Here is a 22,087-nt window from a genome sequence, read left to right as displayed (position 1 = left end):
CTGGTTGACACTTGCTTCTATGCCTCCCTGACATGTTGGACTCCTATCTTCTGCACCTATAAGCCAGAATAGACTCTTCCTTCCATGAGCTTATTTTGCTTGCTGTGTTTTATCACAACAACAGAACAGAAAATTAACTAAATGCACAAGGGTATTATATGTGAACATTAGTTGTTTTAAAATGCTTGCTTGTTTTAACTGACAATTTATATTTAGCATTGTCTTGTAATAGTTTTAGTTTTTAGAGGAGATTCATTTACTTGAGCATAATTGGATGGAATTGTGAGTTTTCAGTTCTCCTAATCTGTGTACTTTTCTTATTGCTGTGAACAAATGAATTCCTGGCCAGAAGCCACCTAAGAAAAGTAAAGTTTTGTATGTGTGTGCACATTTGTATGTGTAACTACATAACTGTGTGAATGCATGAAACCACCAAAGGTCTCCTTGAGTGTCATTCATCAAGAACTGCCACCTTGTTCTGTTGTTGTTTTTAATTTGCTTTTTTTAAAAAAAAATGTGTTTGTGTTTGTGTATACTCAGAGATGATAGACAAGGATGTTGGTACTACAGTCACAAGCTGTTGTGAGACACCACACCTAAGTGTTGAGACCTGACCTCAAATCTTCCATAAGAACAAGTGCTCTTAACCATCAAGCCACCTCTGTGGGGCCCACCCAACCCAAACCTTGCCTTTCCGGGGTCTCTCACCAGGATTAGGGCTCTAGTGATTAGTCTAGGCCAGCAGGCTGACAAACCTGAGGACTCTGTTTGCCCCTGCTGCCTGAGTGTGGCAATTTCAAGTAAGCACATGATGCCCAGTGTTTTTGTTTTGCTTTACTGCAACAGAGTCTAAAAATATCGCAACCTGGCTGGCATGTAAATCACTCTGTAGACTAGGCTGGCCTCAAACTCAAAGAGATCGTCCTGCCTCTTTCCCTCATGTGCTGGATTAAAGATGTTGGCCACCTGGCATCATGCCCAGTCTCTTCTTTAAAAATATTTATTTATTTATTTTATGTATATGAGTACACTAAAACTGTCTTCAGACACACCAGAAGAGGGCATTAGACCCCATTACAGATGGTTGTGAGCTACCATGTGGTTGCTGGGAATTGAACTCAGGACCTCTGGAAGAGCAGTCAGTGCTCTTAACTGCTGAGCCATCTCTCCATCCCCCATACCCAGTTTTTAACTTGTATCCTAAGACTTAAATTCAGGTCCCAGTGTTTATGTGGCAAGTACTTTACCAACTGAGCTATGACCCCAGCCCTGAGAAGGATTTTTATGTTTTGATTTTGATTCACAGTGTGAGGGGTAACCATCCCTCACAACAGGATTTGAGTCAGAGTGGAGGGGGTATTTTATCCCTCACAATAGGAAAACCATAGTAGCAGCTCCACAGCGACAAGAGCTTGGCAGCCATTGACCTCTGGACAGAACAGGAAGTAGATTAAACAGGAAACAGGATTTAAAGATATTAAGGCCCGCCTACCCCAGTGACCCAGTTTCTCCAGCTCTGTCTGACCTACTGAAGGTCCCACAAACTCTAAGAACAGCACCTTAACCTGGGTACTGAGTATCTGAAGGCACGATCTTGGTGTGGGGGAGCATTTTACACTCAAACCCTGAAAGCTACATTTTACCAACATGGTAGCTACCTATGGGACTGACCCTGGATACTCTAAGTGACCTAGGCTGATTGTTCACCTGTTTTTATGTCAAAGTGTGTCTTCTCTTTATATGAGCTATGGTTTTCTGTTACTTTAATAAATAACCTTTAAAAATCAAAGACTTCTAACTATTGATATCTGTTCTTTAACAATCTTTCAGGTAAGTGGGAATGTTTAGAAATGAGGTAGCAAACTAGGCAAGAGAAAGAAGAGGGAAAGGAAAAGAGAGAGGCAGCTGCATTACAGTGGTATATTATTTTTATTGAATACATATAGTCATTCATATTTTTACATATTACATATATTTTCCCGCAGTAGTATCCTTCTGTTAAAGCAATAGAGATGTAAGTGTTCAATTAAGTATTTCAGTTAAAGAACCAATATGAAATTTTGACTTTAACTAAGCGAATGCATGATAAGTTAATTCCAGGAATGACACTAAACTATTAAGCTTTCTAGAAACTTTTCCTGACAAGATTGCTGTTTTATTAATGAATAAAATATAAAATATATTTTAATGTTAATTGCTAACATAGAAACAATGAAATTTTTAGAACAAGAGCATTCAGTCTGATTATTAAAATATTTTCATGAAGTCTATTAAAATTGCCTAATTGAGATTACATATATATGTATATAATATATATATTACCTAAAGGATATAAAATAATAAACTTTCAGTATTTCTGGGCTTTAATTTATGCTCAAACTATTAGCAAAAAGTACAAACTAATGTTATAATGTTTTATATGAAATGCTTAAAACTTCAAGGCATAATACAATAATGTTACAGCAAATTATATCATAAGACTCTGGAATTAGTCATTTCTGTGTAATGGGAAATTGCTTCTATAAAGATTATGGGACCAAATGCAGGAAAAAGCTACAGCTTATCAATTTCTTCCCTTTCAGTCTTCTACCAACACTCCACACCGTGGATAGGTTATAAGAGGTCAGCTCCAGGAAGACTTTGGTCCCAGAGGACACCAGGCCAGCAAGGCTACCCCAGAGGAATGTAAGAAACAAAAGCCCACACTTACCCTGTGTTTGCTATGGTGATCTCAACTATACTCAAGGCAAGTTGTTCCATAAGACTCTACATTAATAAGATGGAACGGGAGCCTGTAAACATAGCTGCCCGTTACCATGCTACAGATAGCAACTAAAAAGGCTGTCCTAGATAGCACATCCAGGGTTATTTCAGCTCCTCTGGCATTGGTTCTGATGGGGAAGCTTCTGCATCTGCAATGCAAAGTCAAGAAGATAAAGCTGTATTTTTAATAAAATTAAAATGTCAATTTATTAATCAAAAAGCATAGCTATATATAGCTTATATATAAAAATATATACAGAAATATAATACACATATTTCTACTCTTATCTTTAAGGATTAACTCAAAAGTCAATAAAAATTGAGTAAGTCATGCTACCTTGCTGCACAAACCATAGTGGGAAACACAGGACTCTAGCCTCAGCCCTGAAGCAAGTATCACACTTTCATATCCCTGAGTCCTACCTACCTGTGATGCAAAGCTTCTACTGCCAATGCACAGGACAGATCTAGGCAGTGTGGCTGGAGAGAGCATGGCCTCTGGCCCTGTGCTCCCCAGTCTCCTGCCCCCTCACTCACGGGAGGCCCGTGCCATAGTCTATAATTGGACCTGAGGCCTGTGACCTAACAGGCAGCTTTCTTTTATGCCAGCTTATCAGGAATGTCTGTAAAGAGTATACTAAAATAGCAACAACCTCGTGTCTGGTGGAAGGAAACAAACTTTAACCAGCATTTTGAGTAAATTCATTTCCAGGAAGTTACAACAACTCCATGGGGAGGGTTTTCAGGTAGGGAGAAAGAAGGCACCATCTGCTTGAATTGTTGTTGTTTATAAAATGTAAACTGTGCCAGACGGAGGAGCAACTGCCAATCAACAGTGGAAATGAGCCAGGATTTCAGTGGTAACTCTGCCTCCCCACAGTAATCCAGACAAGTCCCTTCCACCGCACACGCATGCACGCACACACATCCTGCTTTGATGTTTATGGAGGGTTCCACTGATTTCAATGGTGAAATGTTTTTCTGTAAGCAGGATCTGCTGCCAGTGGAAATGTGGACTACACCATAATGCCTGGGTTAGATTAACACTTGCAATGACTTAATTCCACAAAGTTCATAAGCTTCCAGCAGTGTCAAGTGCTTGCTGTCCCTTGACTAGATTTTATATGTGGATCTATGCTGATGGTGAGGTAACTCCTATTTCCTTGAGGATGAAATGCAGAATCCCAAAACAGCTTATGCGGGTGGACTTGTGTGTGCACTACATGCTCTTACTTAAGTCCTAAAAAGGGAATGATCTAAAACCAAAGGAGGAAAAAGAAAAGTCATAATTTCAGATAAGAATAAAGACAAATGACACAAGGAAAAAGACGAACAAAATGGAGATTTTTTTTTTTTTTTTTTTTTTTGGATTTGGTTTTTTTTTTTTTTTCCCCGAGACAGGGTTTCTCTGTGTAGCCCTAGCTGTCCTGGAACTCACTCTGTAGACCAGGCTGGCCTCGAACTCAGAAATCCACCTGCCTCTGCCTTCCAGAGTGCTGGGATTACAGGCGTGTGCCACCAACACCCAGCTGAGATTTTTTTTTTTTTTTAAAGTACCATGATGACAGATCCGTAGCTAAAGTAAGAACATGCAAATCAGAAAGTGAAGGCATAGTGCACTGCTACCAGAGAGTGGGAAGGATAGTGGGGGAGAGCCAGAGTGACAAGGCGGGTAACCTAGACATAAGTCCTATTGAGACTGAATTGTGAACAAAGTGTGCTCAGACCTAAACCGAGAAAGGAGATGGAATCCCTAAATCACAAAAAGGCTCTGTGATAGGAAAGGCCTGGCACCTAACAGAGTCACTGCTGGCTTCTATCACACATTCAAAGGGTAAATAGTATCAATCATTTTCAAGCTTCTCCAAAACCTAGAGGAGGAAGAGAGACATTTTCATTTTGATTTTATAAAACCAACACCACTTGCATGCCAAAACCAGACAAGGACACTAAAAGAAAAGAAAATTACAGGCCAGTATCCTTGGTAAATACAGATGTGGAAATCTTTACCAAAATGCTAACAAACAAAAATTAACCACCAATTAAAGGGATTATGTATCATTATTAACTTGGATTTATCCTTGGTGTGTATAGGCAATTTAACACAACACACACACACACATGTGTGCGCTCGCCAAATACACACTCCCTAATGTAATCCATTACTGTAACAGAACAAATGACAGAAACCAAATGATTACCTCAATGGATATGGTGCAAACATTTTAAAAATCCAACATCACATCTTCGTGGTTTTGAAGAATAAACCGACTTTTAACATACTAGGTACCATATTACTAGGTAGTATGGTATCACATTACCATAAGATACCTACAGACTCCATGCTATAGAGTCCTATCAAAATGCCAATACCATTTTCCACAGGAATAGAAAAGCATTCTAGATTTCATATAGGATTATGACATACTAAACTACCAAAGCAATCCTGAGGCGTTGAACAAGCTGAAGGCATCAACACAGTCTTGCTCCAAAGCACATTAGGAATCCAGAGAAGTCAAAGCAGCCTGGGCCAGGCGTGCTGCGTCGGGCTCTGTCTGCTCTAAGTCACTCCACGCTGTAGGAAACAGTGGCCTTTCACAGTGTCTTGTCCTGAAGGGCTCAGCTTTAAAGCAGCATCTGACTACATGTTGATGGAGTACACAGAGGCAGGAAGACTCTGCATCCTGTCACACATAAACAGCAGCATCTGTCTGGCACCACACACAGAGGCACAGAGCAATAAATGACTTATGGCAAATAGTCAAAGGGGAGTTGCCCAATAAATTTATCTGTTTAGGTTGAGACCCTATAAACACGCTGACATATAAAAATCCTATCAAGAAAACAAACAAAGTCCATTTGCAGCCCCATGGGAGGAACCAACCAGTGCCCCCCAGAGTTCCCAGGGACTTATCCACCAACCAAAGAGTACGTACACATAGAGGGACCCTTGGCTCCAGCCAAATGGGTAACAGAGGATGACCTTGTTGGATACCAATGAGAGGAGAGGCCCTTGGACCTGTGAAGGCTTGTTGCCCCAGGGTAGGGGAATGCCAGGTTGGGGGAAGCAGGAGTGGGTGTGTTAGTTAACCAGGAGGGGGGAGGGGATTTTCGGCGGTGAACCGTGGAAAGGGGATAACATTTGAAATGTAGATAAAGAAAATATCTAATAAAAAAAAGAAAGAAAACTGTATATACATCGTCACCCACTAAGCAGTTAACCATTTAAAATATTAGTTGTGAACTTTATGGTACAACATGGCAAATGTTTATATTAGAAAAGAGGAAAAAGATATAAGATTAGTCTACATACTGCATTTTAAAGAAGTAACGACTTTAGGGAAAAGGCTGTAATGCCAGCAGATAATGTGCTCTTATTGTGATAGTAGAATTAGGTGTGACTTATTCTCCTCCAACATTTCCATGATGTGCTTTAGTGCTACTCGTGTGTGTGTGTGTGTGTGTGTGTGTGTGTGTGTGTGTGTGTGTGTGTGTAATTAAGAAGCAAGGAAAGAGGGAATGCAGATTTAAAAAAGAAAAGAAAAGGAAACCAAGTCTAAGGATTTTCTGAACACATACACTGAGGATACAACATCCTCACTTAGACCTCTGAGATAAGGAAGCATCTAACACTGCAATGGCTAGTGCCGCCTCCAGCTTGTCACCTGACCACTGAGTGTGTGCATCAAAGGACCAACAGGTCGAGGTCTGACTGTGGCCAGGGCTTCAGCAGTTTCTCCCCCGACCCGACGAGGGGATGTGACCAACCTGAATTGTCAATCATCCACTCATCCGGACCCGCTGTCATTCACCTACCCCGTGTCCACCAGGACCAGGCCTGACCTTCATCTCTGTCACCTTCACAGTCCCACCTGGCATTTCTGCAGCTTCACTAGCCCTTGAGGCTCTGACCCCAAGGCTTGATGCTGCAGCACGGTTTCCAGCAGACCTGTAGTGTGGTTCATGACCTGCTACCCGCCGAGGTCCCGCTGCGTTCCTGCCAGCTCTTGGCTTATCTCCCATTGCCCCTTAGGAGCTCCATGCGCTCTGCTGCGGCGCCTTATGTTCTTTGTAGCCACTCCATGGCCCGCATATATGGAGACACAATTACTGTGCAATGTGTGTTGTGTGACTGGAGAGTTAAGATTGGGATGAAAGAACTTGGATCTGTATCAGGCAGCTATCAAAGGACTTAGGACTACTTGGCAAATCAGTGCCAACAAACCCAACTGTTGCTTGTGCATGTGAATGTTACTTGTGAGTTTAGTGCTATCTAATTAATTCTGACAGCTTTGGAAATGAAACATAGGCAGTTCCAGGCCACTTTAAGTAACATAATAAGACCCTGCCTCAAAATAAAACAAAAAGTGACCAACAAAAGGTAGACAATAAACTTGAATAGATATTTGCCAAAAACATCTATACAGTGGCCAGTGTTACATGGAAAACGGTTTTAAACATGGATCGTTACCAGGAAAATACAAACATAAACCACGGTTAAATTACCTGTCACCTATGTCACAATTGTTATGTTTTCAAAGATAAAAAGCTGGAGCTGGAGAGATTTCTTAGTGGGTAAAGCCACTGTTCTTTCAGAGGACCCATATTTGATTCTCAGCACCCACATGGTGACTTACAAGCGTGTGTGACTTGAGTTCTCAGTGATCCAGCACCCTCCTCTGATGTGTGCCGGCACCAGGAGTGCTTGTGGCCCACATACACGCACGCAGGCGTAACACTCACACACAAAAAAGTAAAGACATCTAAAAAATGGTGAAAGGTTAAAACTAATGCCTGCAAGGGTTCGAGGAAACAGAACTATGGTCCAGTGTTAGCAAGACTGTCTGAGCATGACACACAGAACTCAGCACAGAGGCTCCTCCCACTCTTGAGTATACATCCTGAAGAACTGAAGTCGGAATGTCTATAGACAGTCAGCAGTTCTCTCGTCACTACAGCACGGTGTACAGTAGCCATGAGGGATTGTCAGCCTAAAGACCCACGAAAGGATCAATAGATGAGACAAATCTCTCTCTCCCTCCCTCTCTCCCTCCTTCCCCCCACTCTCTCTCTCTCTCTCTCTCTCTCTCTCACACACACACACACACACACACACACACACTTAAAAGTAATAAAAAATAAATCTAAATGAAATTCATATTCAAAAAATGAGTAAAAAGTCTATTCTACTTGAGATAGCAAGATGTCTACTGGCTCTATAAAGTTCAAGAGCCCCTTTCATGGCTGGTCATCTCTGTAAGAATGGAGACGGATTGGCAGGTCATTCTCAACCAACACAGGGAGGAGTCGGACATGGAAAACCATGCACCGCTCTGCTCACCAAGCAATACCACAGCATTTCAAATATTTGAGCGTACTCTGCCTCCAGCCTTCTTTCTTCTCAACGCAAAGCCCAGAAGGAAGGCATGATTTTTTTTTCCAGAAACAAGTTCTCCATAATCGTCAGTGACAGAACTTTCCAGCCAGAAACTGACAGAAACTAAAGGCGATCTTTAGTATGCTTCCAGACGTACAAACAAGCTAATAGAATCAAGTCTGTAAGGGCTAAAGTTAAGAACTAGTGCTATGCTCTGGACACCCCAAGTTATTCAAAGGTTAAGAAATGCTGATGGTGATGAGACAGTGCTTGAACCTGAGCTTCTTTTCAAAGGTCAGAGGGTGTCCTGTGGAAGGCAGTCAGAGGACAAGTTCATGTGGGAGAGCAATGTCCTGTGAGTCACATTTGGATGACTACAACCAGTATACTACTCTACACATGGTTGTACCAAATGGAGTATCAAGTTTCTTGGTAAGGGTTTTGATAAGTAAGCCATGCAAGTCAGAGGTTTTTTTTTTTTGTTTGTTTGTTTGGTTGGTTGGTTGGTTTTTTTTTTGCTCTCTCATCTAAATGAAAAGGAAAAACCCCAAGCACACACTATATGGTGCTCACCCTACACCCTGAGAGTTCTGTGGGGTTTCAGTATGACTTATCTGCGGATCCCATGGGAAGATGCAGCAGGAGAGAAGAAAGCCACCTGCTGTCCTCACTACCAAACACATGCATGTTGTGGTGACCCTCACTGACAGGTTATTTCTCCCCGGGTGAAATAAGACAATTCAAACTAGATTAGAATATATTAAAGGCAGGTTTATCGGTAAGTGGGCAAGTTCACTGGCCCCAAGATCTGAGGGAAGTCACCATGGGGAGATGGGGCAGGGAAGGGGGAGAAAGGGTGTACTTGCAGAGAAAGAAGAGAATGAGGAGGAGGAGAATGAGGAGGAGGAGAAGGAGAACGAGGAGAGAGAGAGAGAGAAAGAGAAGAGAGAGAGAGAGAGAGAGAGAGAGAGAGAGAGAGAGAGAGAGAGAGAGAGAGAGAGAGAGAGAAACATTATGGATTATATAGGGACTAGCCTCTGGGGGAAGGGAGGCTAGCCTCTGGGCTGGAAAGTTCATGGTTGGGGGCAGGGTATGTCATGTAGGGACTGATGGATGCTGGGAAAACCTGGAGGCCAGATCTGCTTTGATGTGTGAAATAATCCACCTCAGTCCCTTGTCCTCAGTGCCTTGTGCAGAAACCAAACACTCACCTGGAGTTTTCTCAGAGTCTTCAGGGGTCTCTGGATTTTGGGGTGTCTCTGTGTCCTGGTTGCTTTTAGAGTCCTGTGTGGCCTGGGTGGACACGGATGCCCTGGGGGTCTTTGGAGTCCTCCTGTCAGTGTCAGCCTTCTGCTGCTGTAACCACTCGTCCTTGTAGCCATTGCTGATAAGTTTGGAAAAGTTGGTGGGTGAACCTGTTTTCTGACCTGGCCTTAAAGAGAGACATGTAAATGTTAAACTTGAGTACAAAAATTAATTTTAAAAGGAAAAACAGAAGCAGCAGTCAGGAACTTGTGAGAGAACACCGGGGCTGGACTCTGCCCCCTCACCCTCCCATCCCCCCTCTCAGTCTCTGTGAATCTCTCACCTGTCAGTCTCTTTCCCCATTTCAAACATAAAAAAGTCTCCACACATCCCTATGCACAAGCAATACCATGCTTAGCCCAGTTTCCAGAACTTTTTTTTTAACCTATCAGCCTACTAAGAACGCTGGTTTTAGACAAGGAAGTGCTAGAAAATACCACCTCCCGCATATGAACAGTAAATGACTTTGGACAGTTGCTCCTGTCCAAATGACACCTTCCTCATTCCCCACTGTACAACTCTCCTGTGTTCTGTCATCTGTCACCTGCTTCAGTTCACAGATCCTATCATAATTGACACCAGAGAGTGGCAGGGCGGTACTGTGAACCTTCCAGTCTGGCGGGTGCCAAGCACACCCTTGTCCCCTCCCAAGCCGCAGGTTTCAGACTCATGAATCATCTTAGTAAGGATTTTCCCCGATGGCTCCCTCCTCATCTGTCACAATGTCATTAATGTGATTGTTTTCCGCAGTGGATGAGAAGCTGTTTGAAGACTCAATCAGCAATTAATGACATTTGTTTTCTCCTAAACTAGACTTCTTGCAAAAAAAGCGACACAGTGTCCTCCAGAATCCCTTTCTTCAGCTGGAAGACCAACAGGTGTCAGCATACCTAGGGAAACCCCAGTTGAATGCTGAGTCAGAGTGCGTGCACTCAAGATGGAGACCCCAGGCTCTGCTGATAATAAGTTTCAAGACTAAGTACATGAGAAGGAACATGTAGCCACAAACCACAAAGCCTACACCACAAAACAGGATGCAGGAGACCAGACACATGATCCAAGGGTCAAAATTGATGTTAGGTAAGAAACAGAAGTGCAACCAGGTTTTTGGGCCAGGCTGGGCAGGGCTCTGTGGGCAAGGTAGGCAGGTGCTGCCACTGGCAACGCTGTCCCTGGATAGGACTGGGGCAGGCCAGTGGGTGCCACCAGTTCACAGCTGTCAACTGGGTAAAGGACAGAAAATCAACCCAAACCTCATACAGACGGCATTCACTCTCATAAGTCAGACACTTACATAGGAGGCAGCGACAGTTTGCTCCTTTCAGGGTCTCTGTTGCTGCTAACTGGGGTCCCTGCTTTGCTAGGGTTCTTGGAATTGATAGCTGGCAGTTTCACCTGCGTGAAGAAATGCAAATCTGCGAGTTCAAGTAAAAGGAAGGTTTCCAAGAGCTGCAAATATACCAGTTCTGGACGTTCAGTATGGTCACAGGCTGTTACATCTGTCCTAAGGACGGGTCAGCGTCTATATCAGACTGAGTGACAACCAGGACAGGAACAGAATATCCGATGGGTATCCCAGCCTCTCCTAGGGCAGAGAGGGCAGGTCTCTGAGAGGCAGGGAACCTGTGGCAGCAGGACAGACCGGGCAGAGTGGCATGCCAAAAGCGAGGACAATAGCCAAGTGTTGAAATAATTTTCACATTAAAGTCCTTACTCTGTCTGTGCCCAGTGGTTTTGCAAGATTTGAGAAGAAAGGAACTCCCCAAGTTCAGCAGAATCGACACTTAGGAGCGCTTTGTGGTGATGAGGGGCACTCCATCCCCAGGGGCACCCCCTACTGTGACTTTTCCTGAGTTTCTTAACACTTCAGCTAGTGCATGGTCAGTTGGTATCTCATTCTGCCTTCCTCCTCCCTTTGCATCGAGAAGGTGGAGGACACCATTTAGCTCCAGGCATTTCTGCAGTCAGCATAATTCTGTGTGAATGATCACAACACGAATAACTCAGACAGATTTTACAGTGGAGCAGCATCTTGCATTTTACATTTTCTCCAGCTATGTGCTGGGAACCCTGGTTAACAGCCAAGCCTTCCGTTTCGTGCTCAAGGTTCAGTTGCATACAATCAGCCACTTACTTATCATGAGGAAACCACTCTGCTCCTTAGTAGAGTCCTTTAGCAGTGCTCATAGGAGTGACCCAGAGCCTGAGTCACAGTTGGACACTGGGCAATATGAAGAACAGGCACTGAAGCCACCTGGTATTCAACTACAAAGTTGAATGAGCTGAAGCCGCCCTCTTTCTCCCAGGACTCTGAGAAGCTAGGTCCAGTGTGCCCAAGACACTCTGATCTCCTTGCTGTTCAAATGACGATGCTGCCCATACTTTGTTCTTAGACTTAAAACTCCACTGCCATTTTAAATATAAATGTCATATCTTCAGTCATAAATTCTGATGTCTCAAGTGCTAAAATCCATTTCTGACCCGGGTACTAGCACCAATGTAGAGCCCCTGGAAATGTGTGGGCTTGACTATGTTCTTGGGGGCCAGGGGGCTACAAAGAATACAGGCGGGCAGATCCCAACCCTCTGACCATCCTGGCTACTTTTTGGGATTCTTAGTTGCAAAGATAGGCCAAGTCTTCTGAAAAGGCATCACCTTGCAGGCCAGTTAAACCCTCACAGACACAACACCATGAGCATCTCCGTGCAGAGGAAAGTGCTTCCTCGTTCCTTCCTCTATTGTCATCAAGGAGCGCTGTGGGTAATCTGGACTTAAATAGGATAAACAATATCCAGAAGCAGGATATTGAACACATAAAATGCATCCCTACTCTATATGCTAGATATGAAGTGTAGGTCAATTTCTTCCCCAAGATTACCATTAACTGGTTAGACACCTGATAGTAAAAAGCAATCTTACATATAAAGCCAACATACACTGGAAGAAAATGAAAGAGAACATGGCCACTTGCACTTAGTAGTCCAAAACTTAGAACAGGACCCAGAGCTCAGAGTTTAGAGCACAGAGCACAGAACACAGAGCACCAAGTACCAAGTACCAAGCTCAGAGGACAGAGCACAGAGCTAGGAGTGTGGAGCACAGAGAACAGAGCAGGGAGCACAGAGCACAGAAGTCAGATCATAGAGCACAGAGCACAGAACACAGAGCACCAAGTACCGAGCTCAGAGGACAGAGCACAGAGCTAGGAGTGTGGAGCACAGAGAACGGAGCAGGGAGCACAGATCATAGAGCACAGAGCACAGAGAACAGAGCAGGGAGCACGGAGCACAGAACTCAGATCATAGAACACAGAGAATAGATCAGAGAGCACAGAGGAGGGAGCACAGAGCACAGAACTTAGATCATAGAGCACAGAGCTCAGAGCATGGAGCAGGGAGCACAGAGCAGGGAGCATAGATCATAGAGCGCAGAGAACAGAGCAGGGAGCACAGAGCACAGAGCAGGGAACACGAAGCACAGATCATAGAGCACAGAGCTCAGAGCTCGGAGCATGGAGCACAGAGCATGGAGCACGGAGCAGGGAGCCAAGGCTGCAGTCCTCCCTCACACAGCAGCAGCACACCCTTAATTATTCGTGAAGTCACAAAAGCCAAGCAGGTGCCTATGATGGCCACCGGGTTCGCCATCCCACTTACCTTTCTCTTCACATTTTCAAGTTCCTCAGCCTCTCTTTGCCAAATTGTTTTCCGGTCAAAGTCAAAGGGGCCTTGTCTGGACTCATAACTACCATTGGCCTGCTCGGGGTTGAATTCTTCATACACCATGTATTCTGGAATGGAGACCACAGGGACTCTGCAAGGGGGGACAGGACCAGTTAAAGCCTGGCACCTGGCGCCATGCCACGCTCGCTCTCTCCCCTCTCATTTTATTCTTCCTGCTCCCTCCCTCTAGCCTCTCCCTCCTTTTTCATTTCCCCCCTCTCTCCCTCCAGTCTCCACCTCCCCCCCTTTTTGCCTCAGCCCTCTCACTTCCTCAGCTTCCTCTGCCTCTTTGAAGACCTAGGCAGGCCAGTCCCTTCTCCTACTGAGTAAACACATCAGCCCTTCCCCAGGCTCAGGATCCCCAGAACAACAAAAGAAATCATAGGGTGGCCTGCTGAAGTACCAGCTTATAAAACAGATAAAGCGCAATTATCTCTTGTAGCCTAGGATTTATTACTTTGCTACCTTTAAAGAGATAAGTACCCACCAAACATTTACCATGTACCATCCTCAGCGTTAATAACAACCTGCTGCTCTGTTAGATGGCCAGTGTTCATGTGGGCATGTAAGCATGTAACTGGTCTTCCCACAATTCATAGGGAAGTGTCAGTGGGGGGGGTCTCCTGTCCTTTGTCTCTATGTCTGTCTCTGTCTCTATGTCTGTCTCTCCCCAATTCTCCCCCCACTTTTTTTTTCTCTTAATTTAGCAGAAACTCTTTTTTCAAAAACCAAAGCCAAAAAAACAGGGTCTTACTATGTAGCCCGGACTGGCCTGGAACTCAATATGTAAACCAGGCTAGCCTTGAACTCAGCCTTGACCTCACAAAGATTTTCCTGCCTCTGCCTCTCTAGTGCTGGGATTAAAACTGTGTGCCACAAGCCTGCACCAGAACTATTCACTGTGAAAACATGGTAGGGATGTAATATCTACATTCCACAGGCATGCAAAAGCACTATGGCTTCTTTTTATTTTATGCGTTAAAAACAAAAACTAAGCCAGGCTAGCGGTGGCCACCCCTCATCTCAGCAGCACCTTGGAGACAGAGGCAAAGATCATGAGCTTGAGGTTGGCCCGGGGCCTCACACATCCTGAGGCCCCCAAACCGTCTGGGATTTGTTTACTATAAAAAAAAAAAAAGGTAAAATAAAGTGCAAAAACAAAACAAAACAAAAGGAACCAGAAACCTGAAGGGAAAACAAGAAAAAGCCCACATGGTGCCTGGGGACAGTCAAAAGGCACTCCTGCCTAGCATCATGGAAAGGCAAATGTGTTGATCCAGTCCTTCAAGAAAAATAATGTGAAACAAAAGGCAAGTCTTTAAAAAAAGCAGAAAAATAAATTTTAAAATTATTTTTGATACTTCCTCTCCAACCAAAAGAGGTATCTGAAGGGAGTTGGCATGGCCACAGGTAACAACTGTTAGACATTGTAACAGGGTAGGGGCTGTGGCTCTGCCCTTCGGTGACCGTCTTAGAGACTGAAAGGCGTGTATGCTGTATGGAGTCCCTTTCCTCTACAGTGAGAAGAAAGCTTTGGGGCAGACAGTTCTGCGACAGGCAGACACAGCTGTGGCCCAGGGGACAAAGGATAAAAACCTAAGGGTACTGGAGAAGAAGAGCCTCATGCTGAGGGGACACTGCTCTGTGTCTCCGTGACTCGAGTTTCCTGTCAACGAATGCTGCAAACAGCGAGCACTTTCTGGAAATAGTAAACATTTGTAATTTTCCAATTCAAACTGAGACTTTTTTCAAAATTTTTATTACATTTTTATTTATTTTTTCATTTACTTATGCCATGGTAGGCATGGAGAGGTCAAAGTTCAAACTGAGGTATCAGCTCTTGCCTTCTACGGTGTGGGTCCTGGGGAATTAAGCACCGCTTGTCGGGCTTAGCATGCATCTCTATCTACTGAGCCATTTTGCTGGCACTATTTAAATACATCATATACATCATATATATCATATACATCTACATCTGCATATACATTACATATTTTATAGAGAGATATGTAGCTAGAGATATAGATATATAGATAGATACATGATAGACAAGCTGTGGGAGACTCAAAGATACTCACTCTCGCTGGAGAGATGTTGGAGGCTTGCTGTGGTGAATATACCAGTCTGGCAGGGCGTAGGCTACTGGGGAGCCTTGCCTGGTTCCAGGGGCAAAGTGCTTCAGCAAATCTCAAGGAGAAAGGGACACAGTTATGAGTGGCTGGTCCTTCTCCCCACAGGGCATGTTGCGGCATTACCAACGCTCCACACTGGGACCTAATGCCATCTTCCCTACCATGTTCCTCAGTCTTCAGCTACCTCCACACTCCTCTTCCACCTACAGCAGTCTGACCATCCAAGCCCACCACTGTGGGTCTGCACCCCCCTACACACACACACACACACACACACACACACACACACACACACGGCAGCCACACACATACACCAACTGCTGTTTCCTAGAGAACGCGCTCCCTTCCCTCCAGGTTCCCAGGTCAGAAGCCCCAGGAGGATGTGTCAGTGACTTGGAGCTATACAGACAGGTATCCAGCGCAGGCTCCTTCCCAACTGGCTCCTCACGCCCCGATGCCTTTCTTCCTCTCATCCCTCCTCTTCCTCCTGCCTTACCAGTATCCAGTGGAGCACGGTGTGAACTCCTCTCCACTCCTAACTCAGGCTCCCCACGCATAGCCATGTTCCTCCTTCTCTTCCCACATTCCCCCACTGGTAGCATCATCATTACCAGTCTCTGTTGAGTGGTGTGTTGTAGGCACACTCGTCCCATCGTCCTCTGTGCCTTAGCGGCTGTTCACAAAAGCTAGCACTCGCATGGTCACAGCAAAGACACTGTCGCTGTGTCATTGACTAGAACCAAGAGCAAGGAGGTGGATCCAAGAAAAGGTCATCTTGGCCTTGCCCCTGTATGTCCCTGGCTGACTCAACTGAGTGGTCTAGTCTAGGCCCGGAATGCTCAAGCGCAGACTAGGCCGCTATTTCACCTATGACATTTAACATGTCAACAGTGATAGCCAGAGGGAAGACAGGAAATCTTGAGTCTCTCTCAGTATTGGGTGCTCCAAAGCCTGGCTGAGACACCTGGGATGTGGTCCCTTTACTCTCTGACCAGGCATTTCCTTTAAACTCAATATATCTTTCTTGTTACAAAAGCTGAATTTTATCGAAGGTTAGACATACCTAAACCCCATAATGAACCCGTATTTCTAAAAACAAAGCACATAGATACCAGAGTTATATTTAATGTGGAGAGTGTTAGAAGCAACCCCTCCCCCCCCATGTCTGCTCACAAAGCCACTCGGTGCCCTGGGCTTACCAGGTCTACCACCTTGCTTAGCCAGTTTCACATACTCCGAGTCTGTTTCTTTGATCCAGTATCTCCGAGCACGGGGCAAATTCACATTTGGGGAGTCTCTCAAGTCGCTGAGCCCTGGGATCTGGGATGCAGGTGGGGCACCCACGGGCTTCTCAGAACGCTTCACAGGAAGGTGGTAATACCAGTCTAGACAGGAGGGAGGCCAGCACACGGTTAGATGGGTCCAGGAAGACACCTGATCAGGAGGCCCTCTACTGCGTGCCAGCCTTATCACTTATAACACTGTCAGGGCAGCACATACCCTGTAGCATAGGTGACAAATCAGGACACCACCAGAGTGACCTAGAAGATACTTTCCAGAGCTCCCAAGTACATCAGCCACTGAGGCAAATAGAAAGAATACCACCTCCTTCCTGTCCTCCTGGCCCAGGTCTCCTCCCAAAGCTGAGGGCTTGGCCAATTCCATTGTTGTAGCAGGTCTAGAAGCTATTAAAAAACCCCTGTGTCTGTCTTCTTCTCTCCTTCTTGCCATCTGTACCCAGAAAAATATTTAGCTGTATTTCTGGTAATGTCTGGAGACATACAGACTTGAATAAATACCAAATCATTTAAACCATGATGGTAAGCCAGATATTGACCAGAATTTGATAAGCTTCACATATTAAAATGCTAATAATTTAATTCGGTTACAGACACACGATCTGATCAAACTTGTTTGTCACTTTTACAGGAGCAGAAGGAAGTAGGCCAGGGTGTGGCCCAAGAAGCCTCACTTGCCTAACAGCTGTGTTGGAAGCCAACACCTGCCTCCCACACCCTCCAGCAGCAGCCAACCCTGTCTCCAGTGACAGCCCAGCTGCACACAAGCTCTGTGCTGGAGGCTACAGAGGGCGGTGGGAAGCCAAAGAAGCTCAGATGTATCCCGAAAGGGGAATTCACTAGGCCAGAGCAATCACCTTTATGCAAACCCAAGAGTCTGAAACTTTTCCTTGAGAAAGACTTGGGGGGAAATGGTGAGTGTAGATATGACTTCTATCCTGAAGAGAAGACTAGGGGACAGATCACAGGAAGCAAGGACAGGAGTGTGAACGGCTTGCCCTCCCTCTCTCCTTCCTCCCCACAGTGACTTAAGCCCTCTGCAGAATGGAGAAGACACTAGGCATGGCCTGGTGAAATGAGGAGGCTCTCTAGACTTAGAGCTGATGGCACATGGTGGGGGGGGGGGGGACTTTTCAGACTGACTTGAAACCATCCATAAAACTCACTTCTGTCAAGGGGCAGAGGGATTAGCAGAGTCTCTCTCTCTCTCTCTCTCTCTCACACACACACACACACACACATACACACACATGGCATGCACACATGCATAGGGCAGGAGAACCCGGGCATATGCACTGTAGGTACTTCAGTTAAGTCTACATCAGAAATCAATCAGATGCCAAAATACCAAGAAGAAAACATTATCACATTTTTGGAAGAGTTGGGAAACAAAGCCTCAGAAAAAGTAAATTAAAAAAAAAATAGCAAAGTCCCAATTTCTGTGGCATGGATGCTGGCTGTATTTCTTTATAGCACTTTCCAGACTGGTGACATTCAATGCCAAACACAGTACCTAGTCTTTTGTGGTAGTGTGATGGCAAGCTTTAGTGTCTACGTAACTGGACTTAGCCACAGGATCCAGACTTTGTACAGGTATTCTTCAAGTTGTTTTCGTGAAAGCATTTTTAATTATCACTTAAACCAGAGGTCTTTGAGCAAAGCAGATGATTCTCTATCACAGAGTGAGAACACTCAGCTGAGTCTTAAGAAAAAACGAAGGAGGAAGGAATCCTGACCCCGGGGCGGGCGGACTTTGAGCTTGGTTTGCAACCTCCGTTCTCCGCCTGTTCTCCAACCTGCCCTGCAGATGGTGTACTTCACAGGCCTCACAGCAAGCGAGCCAATGTGTGGAAGAGTTCTCTCTCCTTTTCCAGGTAGGTGGGTGGCGGATGAGCTATGCTGCTCACCGAGTTAGGGCACAGGGGGACAGACCGGGCATAAGCTGACGTCACATAGAACCAAGTCGCGGTTCTCTGAAGCCACATGCTCAGACGGCCAGTGTCCTCTTAGAGCTAGAGCTAGGATCGCTGGACTAAAAATGAAGGACCTTCCACCTCGAAGCCTTTATGTCTAAAGAACATTCATGAGCAGCACCAAATGCGATCCGGTTTCATAGACTTGCACAAAGGATGCCAGAGAAGTGAGAATCAGGATTCCACAGCTTTTTGCCAGGGCAGGCACAGCTCCAGGTTTCTTCTTTTACAGGAAAGCCTGTGGTTCTTGCTTTATTTTTCCCCCCTCTGGGTGTTGATTACTAATTAATCCACAGAGAACAGCGTATCTTCTGCCATCTCATTACTACAAGCTTTGGACAGGCACTGAATACACTGAGGCATTCGTAAACGTGCACACAGGGGCCACTCGGAGATGGAGGGCCCTGATCAGTAAGGACAAACCACTGGCACCTAGCACACACCCATATAGGTTGTTAAGGGGACACAGAGGTCTCTTTCTAGCTTTTACCAGTGCAGATGGTTTGTACCTCCAAGACACAAGACGAACCACACACAGACTGGCTGCTTTTCTTTATCCAGCCTCCCTATATGATGCGGAGCCTTTATTCTCACTTATTTTCTGAATAAGGAAACAGAGGCCATAAGTGATGGTGAACTAAAATATAGACTGCCCCAATTTCTGACCTCTAAACTTACAGGTAATACTACACACACACACACACACACACACACACACACAGGAGCACAGCCTTCTATCTTTAGGCTGTACAGCATAAAGAAAAGGCCACTTAGCAGGCATACTTACTCCAAGGGCAACTTCCTTCTATCTCAGCATGCCTCATTTTCCTGGTCTCTAAATGGGGTGATGGTTTCTGGTGAGGGTGTTTGGAAGTTAAATGTGCTAGTGTACACAGGCTTTGCTGAATACACCTGTCTATCGTCACAATTCACAGAGATGACATTCCTTCCTTAGGACACAGAAAAGTCTCAGGATGCTTACAGAGCTTGGGATGGGATGGCCAGGCCTCCCGAACTGTATCCAACCCACCCCAGTTCTCAGCTGGCTGTCGCCAACAATGGCATAGGCTAGCATGCATGGACTATGTGGAAAGGTCAGGCTCTTTCTTTCTGTGTAGGTGACCTGACTCCAACTGGTGCCTTGCAGCTGAGCACTAGGCTTCTTTTATCCCTCTGTCTCCAACCCTTCTCTGGACACAGACGAAACATAAAAGTGAAAAGCGACGACAGCGTCAGGAAATGTCTTCCTTCCCTATTCGGCTTCAAAACTGATGTGCACATCCTACAAACCTTACTGGATTCACCTTTCCCCGGAACCAGATTCTGGAAACGGGAAACATTTGTCTTGGTTGGCGCCTAACTTAGAGGTTGAAGTTAGGAAGTCGGGGATATTCCTGATAGGGACTGTTAAAAAAATGAGACTTTTTCAGGCTACAGCCCGTGCCAAGATGCGGGAATTATGAGAGTTAACTTGCTACAAAGCGAATTTCAATGGGCTCCTGCCTTTTGTAGCCCTGCATGCAAAGGTCCTAGCTTCAAGCCCAGCACGGACACAGCAAAAGCAGAGGCGCCTACCCTTCCAACTTTTACCACCCCACCCCTCTCATCCATCCTCACTCACCGCAGGGAGCGTAGCGGTAAGAGGTGCTCTGCACCTCCTTGCTGGTGTTCCTCATGGCTTGGCGCTATGAGCAAGTCCGCGTCAGGAAGAGAAAGGTGCTGCTAAGGCCGGGTTCTCCGGTTATCTGGGCGCTGCCAACCCGCCCGATGGGAGCAGAGGCTGCAGAGGCAAAGTCGCCACCGCACTTGTGGTTCCACCCGCTTCCAGCTGACACACCTGCAGACGCCTCACGCCCAGGAGCTGGCACGTCCACTGCGGTCACACAGCAGCACCGAGTCCACGCTGGACTCCCAGCAGGGGCACATAAGACAGACTATACATCCAGAGCGCATTCAGTGAGTACACCATAGGGGATCGGGCAAGCGGGCAGACAGCACAGGGCACGTTAAGCGGGGTAAACAGCAAGGGCACGTGCGCACAGGGTAGACAGCGGGAGTATATTAAATATACTATAGGACATCACGGGCGGCAGGGTTTGACAGGCGCCGAAGTCACTGGGAGACTCCCGGCCCTCCGGATCCGGGATTTTCAGCCCTTGAAGCTGAAGTTCGTACCAAGAGGGCCGGCTCCAAGACCGACTCCAAACTCTTAGACGCGGAAACACAGTAGCACGCGTCTCCAGGGCAACGGCCTGGCGGCCAACCATCGTGTGTGGCGCGTGCGCCCGGAGCCAATGGGAGCAGAGTGCAGACGTCTGTCAACCGCCCTCTGCCTCCACCTTGCGCGGTGGGGCGGGGTATGTGGGCGGAGCCTAAATGCTCTGACAACAGTGACTCCTCTCTAAGGTCTCTGCAGGAATTGTAGTAACTTCAATCAGGCAAGAGTTATTTGTTTCTTCTTTAAAAAAAAAAAAAGAAAAGGAAAAAAAAATCTGGGCAGGCTGACAAAGGCTTGTAATCCCAGCACCTGAGGAGGAAGATTTCAATGTCATATTGGGCTTCATACTGAATTCTAGAAATTGGCTTTATGAGTTGCTTAAATGCATTAAAGAAACACTGATGCACACGTGCGAAATCAAAAAAATAATCGCTTCTCTGTCTTTTGGCTAAGATCAAGTGGAGAAATTAAAAAAAAAACAGTTTTGCAAACTGGGTCAATACTCAAATTATCACGTAAAATACTCTTCATGTCTTATTTTCGAAGAATATTTTTGTAATATATTTTTTAAGCCAAGACATTGTTGTTTTAGAAAACTCTTAAGCCTGCGTCTACGGCGAGGAGTTTGGAGCTACAAACTTTGGTACCAAGCTAAACCTGAAGGCTTCACATCACTCTGGTCAAGTAATAGACATAACTACTCACTTTCCATTCCTGCAAGAGGGAAGGATACATTATTAGAGCCGTCTAAGAAAGTCTATTGGCAGCTGGGATGTAAGTAGCAAGGATTCCTCTTGCTAAATTATTTTTTTAATTAAAGCCTTTTTGAAATGGTGGGAATTTGGCAATTTGAAATCACTGACCTGTTTCTGTTACACAAGTAAAGCCTTAGAAATCCAGCAGAAGGCAGATAGTGTAGAACTGAGTGAGGAGGAGTAGGAATGTGTGTGTGTGTGTGCGCGCACTCGAGCATGCATGTGTGTGTGCATGTGAGTGTGCGTGTGTGTGTATGTGAGTGTGTGTACATGTGTGTATGTGTGTGTGTGCGTGCACATGCATGTGAGTGTGTGTGTGTGTGCACATGTGTACATGTGTGTGTACGTGTATGCACATGTGTGTGCACCTGTGTGTCTGTGTGTGTGTGCGTGTGTGCGTGTGCACATGCATGTGAGTGTGTGTGTGTGTGTGTGTGTGTGTGTGTTCCAGCACTCAGCCCCTGGCTGTGGTCCATGAAGCTCGAGCATACGGCTGATCTCAGCTCTAATTTTGCTGGCAGATAGAAGTAGACATTTCCTGCTT

General features: G+C 45.5%; 1 protein-coding gene across 1 annotated transcript; it reads right to left on the bottom strand.

The window, feature by feature from the left end:
* Nucleotides 1–1,910: 1,910 nt before the first annotated feature.
* Nucleotides 1,911–20,770, bottom strand: C11H7orf57 (chromosome 11 C7orf57 homolog). The gene is made up of 7 exons (XM_052198519.1): nucleotides 20,192–20,770; nucleotides 16,499–16,684; nucleotides 15,246–15,354; nucleotides 13,102–13,258; nucleotides 10,740–10,840; nucleotides 9,352–9,572; nucleotides 1,911–2,912 (listed from the first exon to the last, which is right to left on the bottom strand). The coding sequence occupies exons 1-7, from the start codon at nucleotides 20,244–20,246 to the stop codon at nucleotides 2,866–2,868; spliced, it is 876 nt and encodes a 291-aa protein (XP_052054479.1). The 5' UTR covers nucleotides 20,247–20,770; the 3' UTR covers nucleotides 1,911–2,865.
* Between the last annotated feature and the right edge of the window lie 1,317 nt (nucleotides 20,771–22,087).

The sequence above is a fragment of the Apodemus sylvaticus genome, chromosome 11, assembly GCF_947179515.1.
Source record: "Apodemus sylvaticus chromosome 11, mApoSyl1.1, whole genome shotgun sequence".
NCBI lineage: Eukaryota > Metazoa > Chordata > Mammalia > Rodentia > Muridae > Apodemus > Apodemus sylvaticus.
This window is presented reverse-complemented; position numbering and strand designations above follow the sequence as displayed.